This window comes from Aotus nancymaae, unplaced genomic scaffold, assembly GCF_030222135.1.
Source record: "Aotus nancymaae isolate 86718 unplaced genomic scaffold, 86718_ANA_hifiasm-v0.15.2.pri h1tg000004l, whole genome shotgun sequence".
NCBI lineage: Eukaryota > Metazoa > Chordata > Mammalia > Primates > Aotidae > Aotus > Aotus nancymaae.
The window spans coordinates 1,099,172-1,111,354 of record NW_026988415.1 but is presented as its reverse complement, the minus strand read 5'-3'; the positions used below and the strand labels follow the sequence as shown (position 1 = coordinate 1,111,354).

Below are 12,183 nucleotides of genomic sequence, written 5' to 3'. Positions count from 1 at the left end.
TCTGTGACTTTATAGATAGATAAAGTGGGATTCTTATTGACAGCATATAGTTGTCTTGCTTATTTATCCAATCTGATCATCTTTGTCTTTCAGTTGGTATTTAGGCCATTATATTTAATATAGTTATTGATAGGGTTGAGTTTTAACTACTGTCTTGCTTCAGCGTGGAAACTGCCTCTAATCTACAAACTGGGGCAATAGTAGGATTTACTTCTTTTGTTTCCTCCCTCTCACCTGTTCTCCACTGCCTCTTGTCAATATCTGAAAACTGTTCTTTTGTAGACTCTATCAAGTTGCTTATTTAGGTGGGAAGGTAAATTATATTCCTATTATTATATCAAGGCTGGAAATAGAAGTCCTCAAGAGTGTAATTTCCAGTTAATATTTTAAGGACATCCTCTGTAGCAATTCCCTTTTATATGGGATGAGCATGTGTGTATGTGTAACTTATTCAGTTATGGAAAGTATAATACATACACTAAAATGTTCATGCCATATGAATGTGACAGATGGCTCCCTTTTTAGAAATATAATCAGCCAGTGACAGAACTTGACCATATTCTGAGCATGTCAGCCTTTTCCAGTCTCTGTGTCTTGGTATAGCTAGTTTCTTCTGCCTGGAATACTTCCTCATCTTACTTCCTTTCCCGCTGGCTGCTTTCTACTTGCCCTCTGGAACCAGCTCCAGGGTCATCAACTCTCTGCTTCTGAGTGCCTCAGACACAATCTGTATTTCCTCTTCCAAGCTCTCATCACAAACATCATGCTGTATTATATGTTTCTGTGTGGACTTCCTTTTATGAGGAAGCCTTGGAAAGCAGGAGACTTATTTTAGTCTTCTTTTTGTTTCTTTTATTCCTAACACATTATGTCTGCCCCATAGACCTTTTCAATACATGGTTGTTGAGTTAGTGACTCCTTTTACTTGCTGACAGATGTTGCTCTTATTACTTCCTATTTCAGTATCACATGTTTGTAAAAGTGAATCCTCTGATTCTCCTTTTCTCCTAGTAAATTCCTCATCTATGCCTGTCTGCTGCTGTTCTCTGTGCTGCTGGCCCTTCGTTTGGATGGCATCATACAGTGGAGTTACTGGGCTGTTTTTGCTCCAATATGGCTGTGGAAGTTAATGGTCATTGTTGGAGCCTCAGTTGGAACTGGAGTCTGGGCACGAAATCCTCAATATCGGTAATACTGCTTTATAAAACCCATTGGTCACTATCATGAGGGAGCAATATCTTGACTTTTCTCACTTTTGATGAAGTAAGGACCGTTTTATTTTCTGCCTATCTGGGGTGTTAGAACTATAGTATAAGCTAACAAATCTCTTCTATGTTTTTGAAATTTTGGTGTTGGGTATGTATTTTCTTACAAAAGCAGTACCATTTGGGGGTAATTAAGTTGCCAGCCAGCTTACAAATGCCTGTATAATCCAAAATGCACCCCAAATATGGAACTGGTATGCCATACTAGACTAAGTAGCATGAAACCACCGTTTTTAGGAGAAGACACTCATATTATGTTTGCTTATGAAAGATCTTTCTCCAGCTCAGTTTTGGAACTGGGCCTCCCCTGTGCCACCCTCCTAGCCCCAGAGTTTGAAGACTATTATCAGTGTGGGGAGGTGGCTTAGCCAGGAGACCATGAGTCCCTGAGACAGCAGCTGGGGAATGAGGAAAGTTGAGGGCTGGATGCTAAGAAGGAAAGCAGAGCCTTTGGGGGCAGTGGAGAGGGGTACCCTTTACCATTTCCAACTTTTGCTCTCCCTGCTCTTGGATGCCTCAGCTGACCCAAATTCCTGGGAGTTGGCTCACTCCGGCATGCAGCCTGGTGTTTCTGGGACCTGTGAGAGACTTTCCCTTCTCTGCCATAGAGACTGTAACTACATAAAGGAAAAAGGGGATTTAAGAGTGAGAGGCTATTATGAACCTTCACTAGGAAGATGAGGAGTACAGGAATTCCCAGTAGGCAGCTGCTCATGTGGGAAAAGTGTAAAGTTGAAACTGCCTCAACTTTTTTTTTTTTTAAGATGGAGTTTTGATCTTGTTGCCCAGGCTGGAGTGCAACGGCACGATCTTGGCTCACTGCAACCTCCACGTCCTGGGTTCAAGTGATTCTCCTGCTTCAGCCTCCTGAGTAGCTGGGATTACAAGTGCCTGCCACAACTCCTGGCTAATTTTTTGTATTTTTGGTAGAGAGGTTTCACCATGCCAGGCTGGTTTCAAACTCCTAATCTCAGATGATCCACCTGCCTTGGCCTCCCAAAGTGCTGGGATTATAGGCATGAGCCACCATGCCCAGCCACTACCTCAACTCTTTAAATTCTTGTTTACTAACTCTAAGATTCAGATTGTGTAAGTTACAGATCACATACATATCTAAGAACTGTAAGACAGTTACATAGAGAGCTTTGGCAGGTGGGAGACATTCATGTATAGCTGTTTCAAAGTTCTTAGATTTTTTTTTTGTTTTGAAAGATTGATGACCTGTGTGGCTGTATATGCTTTCTTTTTTATGAGATATTTTCAGATATCTAATATTTGCTTCTCAAAGTTAAACATTTAGGTTCTACTAATTGATATTTAGAATATACTCAAACTTCTCTTTGTTGGTTTTATTTAAGATGTTTTGAGCAAGGAAAGAATTATTTATGTAGTGTTGGATGTGAGAAATGTATGGGCCTAGTCATTCTCATGTTAACATTAACCCGTGGAACACGCTTGAGTCCTACAGGAATAATCTTTGATAGCATTTTCTCTATGATCTAACCTCTGGTGTACTTATCACCCTCAAGACATGTATATCATAAATGTTTCTCTATATTTTGAATAAACATTGTAGGCCTTTCAAATGCATTATAGAGCCTTTTCCTGATTGGTGGCCTTACCATTGCTCAATTGTAGATCCGTTTAGGTTATTACTCATGATACTTAGCTAATTAAACTGATTTTGTTTGAGAACAGTTTTAACTCTTTCTCTTTCATCTGCAGGTATTAATTTATCTTAATGGAATAGAAAGAAAAATAAAAATCATTTATACTTTTTATTTACATTTAAGAATAGCACCTAACAATAGTTACTATATCTTGTTGAAATATAACTGACACTTGTTCACAGAACTAGTTATTTTTATAATATTGTGTGAAGTGTGGTTTACGTGGTTTTTAATTCATTGAAAAATAAAGATCATGAGACTTAAGGGGTATTTGTCTGGTTTTAGCAGTAGAAGCAATCAGCTTGAATAATTTTGGAAGTAACTCTTGTTGAATTTAAAGATGTGAATAGAAGTTTTTATGTACATTGTCAGGGAAATAATAACTGGTTATTTCTTTTGAGAATATCCTTGTATAGTTAAAACATTAACGTCTGGTTTTGTTGTAATGTTCATTTCTTTTTTTTTTAAGTTATTCATATTTTGTTTTATTGTGTAGGATTTTTTTTAAATTGTACTTTAGGTTCTGGGGTACATGTGCAGATCATGCAGAATTGTTGCATAGGTAGACACATGGCAATGTGGTTTGCTGCCTCCATCCCCCCGTCACCTACATCTGGCATTTCTCCCCATGTTATCCCTCCCTGGTCTCTGTAGTAGTTCTTCAATGTTTCAGAGATTGCCTATCAAAGCTCACATTTAAGTTAGCTTTCTACCTGATTTCCCTTTGCTTTTGTCAAATTTACAAGTAAAATTCAAAGTATCAACATAAGTTGGTATTTGCCCTGAACTACTTGCTTATAATGGAGATTCTGAACTGAGGGTGTTTTCTTCTTCTCTCCCTTTTTAGAGCAGAAGGAGAAACATGTGTGGAGTTTAAAGCCATGTTGATTGCAGTGGGCATCCACTTGCTCTTGTTGATGTTTGAAGTTCTGGTCTGTGACAGAATCGAGAGGGGAAGCCATTTCTGGCTCCTGGTCTTCATGCCACTGTTCTTTGTTTCCCCGGTGTCTGTTGCAGCTTGTGTTTGGGGCTTTCGACATGACAGGTCACTAGAGGTGAGATTTCATATATTTAAGAATGTTTTCCATTTTGGGAGTCCAAGGCGGGCGGATCACTTGAGGTCAGGAGTTCAAGACCAGCCTGGCCAACGTGGTTAAACCCCATCTCTGCTAATAATGCAAAAATTAGCTGGGCGTGGTGCCACATGCCTATAATCCCAGCTTCTCAGGAGGCTAAGGTGGGAGAATCACTTGAATGCAGGAGGTGGAGGTTGCAGTGAACCTAGATTGTACCATTGCACTCCAGCCTGGGTGACAGAGCGAAACTGTCTCCAAAAAAAACAAAAAGAATGTTTTCAGAAGTAAAATCTTCTGCTCAGTTATTCAGATGTTAATTTCTTACTCTTTGTTAGGAAGAGCTTGAACATTAACAGCTCTAAGTCATGAGACAATAAGCCAACAAAAGACAATGGAAATAATCATTTTTCTTTCTTCACTTAGAACATTGGCTTTTCACCCAAGACATCAGCCTTCTCCCAGCTTCACATCCTGTATCAATCAGACAGAAACAGAACTAATAGGTTAGTTACAGATATACATATAAAGAGAGTTAAGGAACTGGCTCACATTATTGTGGGGCTGGCAAGTCTGAAATCTGCAGGGCAGGTGGACAGGCTGGAGACCCAGGAGGAGTTGATGCTGCAATCCTGGCACAGAATTTCTTCATCTCCAGGAAACCACAGTTTTTTCTTTTAAGGCCTTCACCTGATTTCATGAGCCCTCCCCCGATGCTATGGAGGGTAGTCTCCTTTATTCAAAGTCAGTAACTTCACTGCAACACCAAGCTTAGTGTTTGATTAAATAACTGGGTACTATAGCTCAGCCATTTGACACTCAAAACTGACCATCTCCCAACCCCAGACCCCATGATTTAGCACCTCCCCTGCTCTCTGGTTAGCTTATCCTGATGTTTGTTTATTTATTCAATAAACATTTATCAAGTATTTACTATATGCCAAGCCCTTTTCCCCAATCATAGGGGATATGCAGATGAATAAAATACCAAGACTAGTAATACTAGTAATGAAAATAATTGCAGATAACATTTATTGAGCACTTACTATGTGCCAGGCATTGTGTGAGGCACCTCACATGCAGTATTCACAACCTGTGAGGTAGTACAGAGAAGGTAAGTCGTTTGTTCATGGCTACATGTGAAGAGGCAGGACGAGTATTTCATTTCAGTCGGCCCAACTCTAAAGCCCAGGCACATAACTACATAACTGCACAAAAGCTGAGGGCCCAAAGCTGACTCCTGATGCATTGAGGGGAGAACTGTGGACAAAGAGTGAAGGAAGAAGACCACAGTTGGCTTAGGAAGTAAACATAGCAGCTATGGGTCAGGCATACAAACTCAGATCCCAGGTATGGGCATGGGGGAAAGGTATCTAGAAAGAGGGACAATGATGGAACAAGGCCCCGTGGGACTCAGAGGGAGAATGTGACCCAGAGCACCAGGAAGGGTTTGGCCTTGAACAAAGGGAGCTATTCCCTGATTCTCATGCTGGTGGAAAGGCCACAGCATGGGTGTGACTGGTAGATGGAAGTGGGCTATGGAGGGAGAGTGTCTGATGGTCCACTTTCACCCTCCCTGCAATTCCCATTTTATATCAGGGACTTGAGTATCCATGGATTTTGGTATCTATGGGGAGTCCTGGAACCAGTCCCCCACAGATACCGAGGGAAAACTATACAAGGGCTAGGACTGCATTGGGCCTGAATTATAGAAAGTAAGTCTTTCATATATTCACACTCTTGGCATTCCTACCCTTGGAAGAAATCACATACCAGAAGCTGAGCTCTCTCTTCCTGTTACACAAGAACGAGTACCTATGTTGGCAAGGGGGTGGTTGGGAGTAGGCTCATACAGAGATGGGAAGGTGGTCTTCCAAGGAGCCCTGTGTTGGGAGGAAAGGGATGGCATTTGGAGGACATACTGAAGCCTAGAGGCTGGAGACACTCCATTAGCTGAGTGGACTGTGGCGGTTCAGATACGACAGGAGCATAAAGTGGAAAGGAAGGAACTGTGGGAGTTGAGAAGAAAGGGAGCCTCTACAGAGGGATTGGGTAGAATAGGGGCCACATCCTCAGCCCACAGAGCCTGTGCTGAAGTGCCCCAGGCACCCCACTGCACTCACAGGGCACCAGGGGATAGTGGACATTTTGAGGAAAACAGTTAATACCTGAAATTTGTTGAGACATCGTACAAACTACTAGCTTGAGATGGTTTACAGGTTTATTTTTAGGCCACACTACATTCCTTTCAGTGACATCATATCTTTAAGAAGCTAGGTTTTTGGCAGTTGCTGTGAAAAAAAAAAAAAAAAAAAGGGCCAATGCTGTGTGAAAATTCAGGTGAAGAACAGGCAACAAGAGTGGGAGTGCCTTGTCTGATTCCAACGTGTGGGAAATGGTGAGCCACCTGACAGGCACACGCATCCAACTGGGAGTTAGTTTTGGTTATTTAAAATAAACATTTTTCTGTAGTTTTATATGAATTATTTTTTTCAAATGGCTACTTAGGACAGAAATACTTACTTAGACGTAATTACTTAAATCAGTGCAACTGTTGGCATTCCCAGCCACATTAGGGATTTCTTTTGGCCTACAGGTTTACGGAAGAATTATGAAATTCCCTATGTACCTGTGTACTGAAAACTTTTGGGAAACTCTGGGCCCGGTCTTAGATTTTGATTCTGTGGACAGAATGTGTTTTACCAGAGTGAGGAGCAGCCTGCAGAGCATTTGGGCTGGAGGTGAGAGGTTAATAAGGGAGTTGCTAAAGTGGTAGGGGGATGATGAGGAAGAACACCTCACTAGGCAGTCATCAGAAAGTGGGCACGGATTCAAGAGAGTCTGGATGGTACAGTGGATAGGATGTGGTGACAGAATTCGAGAGCATGGGAAAAAGAATAGAGAGTGATTCCCAGGCCCATGGCTTGAGAAATGAGACCACTGTTGGGCCTCAAAATGACATGGGAGGCTACAGAAAGAGGAGAGACAAGGTTCTAAGGTGCAGGGGATAATGATCTCTATTTGGGACTGGCTTCATTTGAGGTGCCTCTAGGAGAGCCAAATGGCCCATGTACAGCTGTGTCTGCTACACAGCAGGAAGGCTAAATTGGAGACAGATGTGAGAACTAACCACTAAGGAAGTAATGCAAGCCAAGGGTCTGGTTGAAATTTCTTCTCCCTTAGTCCAGGGTACAATGGGTGAGTGAAAGTATGTGTCTTTGTGTGTCCGTCTCCCTGAGCGGGGAGAGAAGACTGAGTTCGTGGCTCTAGGGAACATCACCATTTAAGGAGGGGGAAAAGAAGACAGAAGGAATTACCAGAGCACTCCAGAGGGCTCTAAGACTGCATGGTGGGATTCTAGAAGGCCAGGAGGAGGGGAGCAAACATGAAAGAGTCATCCACAATATCAGTAGGATGCCAGTTGAAGTGTTTTTGCTGCCTCCTGGTTATTGGTGACTTCAATGAGAGCTGTTTTCTGGTGGTCATGGGGGTGGAGGGCAGATCACAATGGAGGAAGCTGGGAATGGTAGATGAGGTAGTAGGGGCTTATATATTCATTACTGTTTCTCATGAAGAAACCTGAGGCTAAGAAGGGTCTTGGATCAAAGGAAGGGGTGGGTTTATTTGGTTTGGGGGTTTTTGTTTTTAATGAAAAGGAGTTAACTTGTTTCTATGCTGCTAAAAGGGATCAATGGAATGGGTGGCGTTAAACATGCAGTAAAGAATCTATAATTGATGGCTAGATGTGACAGGGTCCTCAAGGAGCCTGAAAGGAAGAGGTGCAATTCAAGGGCAAATCTGAGGTATGAGAAGAAGGACATATAAGACGGTTTTGAATAGACAGTATTGTTGAAAGGGGCACGAAGGAAGCTTAGTGGTCTACTGCACTTAGCCTGTGTTTCCAGTGAACCTGGAAACAAGGTTCTCATCTGTGCTTAGGCCTCGGGCCAGAAAGGGCAAGACCGCAGAGGGACAACGCAGCAGGCCGAGCCATAGTTCCCCTTGCCTTAGTATTGCTGTGCCCATCTGGTACCAAAAATTATGAGTTTCCAGTGCAACATCATATTATACAAGTTACACTGTATTATAATGTGTATTGTCTTTTAGTGTGTTAACCAAATTATTGTAATATTAAATGCAAATTATACTTTGTTTAACTGATTCTTCTCTTCATTTTTAGTTAGAAATCCTGTGTTCTGTCAACATTCTCCAGTTTATATTCATTGCCTTAAGACTGGACAAGATCATCCACTGGCCCTGGCTTGTATGTAACTTTTAAAATCCTTAAACTTCTTTTTTTATTATAAGAGTAATTCATACTCACTGTAGAAAGCTTGGAAAAGACAGACAAGCAGGAGTAATAGCTTAATAATCACCCATAATCCCACCATGTGGAGATAACATGATTAGTGTTTTTTATGTCCATGTTTTATACAAACAGTTGGAATATAATTATGTGTATCATTTTGTATCCTGATTTTTTTTGTTTTAATGTTGTATCATAAACATTTAATGTTAATAAAAGGTCTTTATAAACATAACTTCTAAAGTTTAATTGATGCAAAATATTCTTCAGGTACGTGTATCAAACCATCCTCTTATTTCTAAAATACCATATTTCCATTGTTGCCAGTGTTGAATGATTTTAAATCATGCTGCAGTGTACATGTTTATGCATTAAAATCTTTGCCTTTTATTTTTTGGTTGTTTTCTTTGGAAATAGTCCAGAAATAGTGTTACTGGGCTAGAGGATGGGAACTGTTTGAGATTCCTATATACATATACTGCAGTGCCAACTTGCTTTTCCAAAAGCTATACTTTGGGAGGCCAAGGTGAGCAGATCACTTGAGCTTAGGAGTTTGAGACCAGCCTGTGCAATGTAGCGAGACCCTGTCTCAGAAAAGAAACAACAGCAAAACAAAACACAAAACGCCATACCCATTTACTCTCTTACTGGTGGTGGCATCTATGTCATATTTCTAAACTGTGACTTCAGTTACTGGGCATTTGGTTGAAATTAACTGTGAATAAACGGGTAGATGGATGGAGAGATAGAAAGATAAGTGGCAAGGTAGAAATTAGAGAACACAGTATAGTTTCCACTATTAAACGCATGGAAAAAAGATTGAGACCAAAGGCAGAAGAGTTCCATTGCCACTGGGACGTAAAGTCATGCTAGTGTTTTTGTTTCTGTTTTAATTTTTTTTGTTTGATGTGTAATTTTACATAGAAGATATTTTATGTATTAAATATAGTTACTTTTAAAAAGTAAAAAGTATAGTAAAAAATTGGGAGCAGAGAAGAAATGAAGGGAAACTAAATACACTCCATACTTAAAGATGAGATTAATCACTTCTGCCCAAAGTCTTTGATAAAACATTCATAATCAAAAATGTCTTTAGGTTCAAAACTGTTTCTGTTGTTATATGGAGGAAACATATCCAAAAAAGACCAAATTTTTAGTATAAGAAAATGTCAAATGATTAGTAATTTTTAATGCTTTCCACAAATGAGAAGAAAGATTTTTTTCTGCCCTTAATCCTGTGTAGGTCCCAGTGAATGAAGCAGTCTGAGTACATGTTTCCCATAGTGAGCAAGAGAGAACAAGTAAGGCTATTGAGATCTAAAATTTCACCCATGAAGGGATCTTCAGTAAAAAGGAGAATCTCATCACAGAAGGGGGAAGGGGGAAGAAAGGTTGTGCATAGACTGCAGCAAAGCCTAAAATCAACAATTCCAAGCTGGTCAGGAGGAGTAAAATTCCTATGCCAACTCAAATCTAGAACTAAAAGAAAATGTAAAAGTGTTAGAAAAAAAATAGGACAGAATCTTTGGGGCTTGCAATTAGGCAAAGAATCTTAGAAATGGCACTGATAATATGGTCCATATGAGAAAGAAATCATAAATTTGGACTTCCTCAAAATTAAAATCAAATAAAATGAAGACAGACAACAGACGGAGAAAATATTTGCAAAGCACACATCAAAACATTGACTTGCACCCAGAACGTACGGAGAACTCTTTAAAAAACTAAAAAATGCAAAAAGAAACACCTAATTTAAAAATTGGCAAAAGACTTGACAGTTTGCAAAGGGGATATGTGCATGGTGAGAAAACACAGGAAAAGAGGTGCAACATCATTACCGGTTGGGGAAGGCAAACTACAACCGGGATGAGAGCCCGAAACACATGGCTTCCGAATGGCGAAACTCAACAGCACCTACAGAGCCACGTGCCCGGGAGGATGCAGCGGAACTGGGACGCTCCGACGTTACTGGCGGGAAGGGAGAACGGTACAGGCACTGTGGAAAACGGTTTGGCAGTTTCTGATGCGTTAAAGGCGCTCTTGCCATGGGAGCCGGCTGCCCCATTCCTAGGTGTTTACCCTAGAGAAGTGAGAGGGCACAGCCAGGTAGAAACCCACGCTCTAGAGTTTGCAGTGGCCTTGTTTGTGATAGCCAAGGGCTGGAAACCATCCTCAGCAGACGGTCGCATAAGCAAACTGTAGGCACCCATACAGTGGAATACCACTCAGCAACGAGAGGGTCCACCTGTGGATGCAGGGAACAATTTGGATGAATCTCAGAGACATTATGTTGATGGCGGGAAGCCAGTCTCAACGGGCTACTTGCCTTGCGATGCCATCTACATAAAGTTCCAGCAGAGAAAAAAGGACAGTGACGGAGAACAGATGAGTGGTTGCCGGGGCTAAGGGTGGGACGGTGTGACAGTGAAGGGACAGCACGAGAGAGTTTTACAGGGTGGCAGACCTCTTCTGCATCCTGCCTGTGGCTGTGCGAATCTACACTTGCGTGAAGACTCAGGGATCACCACACCAAAGGAAGACAGTCACTTCTCCTACTGTATGTTAGATAATTAATAAAAGAAAAAGGGAGAAGGGAGAAGTGTCGTCCCAGGGGACCGGACAGGAGGGCGAAGACGTGTCACAGGGGAGCCTGGCCAAGTGACGCTCCCAGAACTCATCTTCTGGGCCCGCGTGTGGATGACACAAGGTCTACCACCTGGTACGATAGCAACATATTAGGAATGTGCCCTTGCCGTGCAGGCGGGGACCCGGCAGCGTTACGTATCCAGCGTCAGCCTGCCAAGTTCACTAACTTGGTAGGGGTGAGAGTACGGGTCCTTAGGAGCCCAGGCAGCCACACTTTCTGGGGAGCCTGTTCCCATTTGTGTTGCCAAAGTACCCCCAGCAGGTTGTGGGAAGGTTGCCGGTGAAGAGTCTGTTGGGGCGAGATCTTGCGTGTGTGCACAGGGTGAGAGCTGGAAGACAGACTGATGTCCCCCACTGAACGTTTGTGTCCCCTGGTGGCGGCAAGCCCTATAGTGGGCACACCATACCTTTTCTGTCCCGTGCGGTCCTGGCAGCAGGCCTGGGAGGTGGAACTGTCCTTACTCAGCTTGCGGGTGGGACCGTCTTAACTGGAGCGGTGCCAAAGATGCCTTCCATCGGAGGCCGGGGCGGACGTGCTAAAGAGACTTCTTCTCTCGCCCTCCCCCCAGGTTGTGTGTGTCCCGCTGTGGATTCTCATGTCCTTTCTGTGCCTGGTGGTCCTCTACTACATCGTGTGGTCCGTCTTGTTCTTGCGCTCTATGGATGTGATTGCCGAGCAGCGCAGGACACATATAACCATGGCCCTGAGCTGGATGACCATCGTGGTGCCTCTTCTTACGTTTGAGGTAAGCATTCCGCGGGAAGCCTCTTCGGCCCCTGGAGCTCGCGCGTCCCCTGACAGGATCCTGCACCCCTAGAAAGGCAGCCTCTGTCCCTCGAGCTCACAGTGAGCCGACTCCAGGAGACGGGAGAGAACAGGGCCGGCTCTGGGAGGGAGCTTTAGTGAAAGGAGAACATCCTTCCTTTCTCTTGGGGAGAGCGCGTGGGGCTGGCAGGGAGAAGAGTGCACCTTTTTAGCCATGCTGCCTCTGTAAGGCTCCAGTTTCCACTTTTGGAAAAGGAGAGGTGGATGTCGGATTTGTGTATTGGAGTCGTGTGGAGAATTCTAGAATGGGAGCTGTTGACTCCTTAGAACAAACACCGGGAGGAGTTTGCCATAAAACTGCTGGTATTGGGAGCTTTTCAAGTGGATGCGCTTTTGCTGAGCTCTGAAGAGGGACATAAAAGCTCATTTAGAGCATTCCCCAAGGACAGGTGGTTTT

The 12,183-nt window shown here is 42.8% G+C and overlaps 1 protein-coding gene across 5 annotated transcripts in view; it reads left to right on the top strand.

Moving 5' to 3' along the window:
* The window catches only part of TMEM185A (transmembrane protein 185A), a 33,422-nt gene that overhangs the window by 17,979 nt on the left and 3,260 nt on the right, over positions 1-12,183 (top strand). The window contains exons 2-6 of one of the 5 annotated variants that reach the window (XM_012467119.3): positions 1,012-1,188; positions 3,783-3,990; positions 6,605-6,749; positions 8,193-8,272; positions 11,530-11,706. In XM_012467119.3, coding sequence (XP_012322542.1) covers positions 1,012-1,188; positions 3,783-3,990; positions 6,605-6,749; positions 8,193-8,272; positions 11,530-11,706 — 787 coding nt within the window. Of the gene's footprint in view, positions 1-1,011; positions 1,189-3,782; positions 3,991-6,604; positions 6,750-8,188; positions 8,273-11,529; positions 11,707-12,183 lie in introns of those variants that run through there. The other 4 variants (XM_012467123.3, XM_012467120.3, XM_012467122.3 and 1 more) reach the window with 4 other exon arrangements.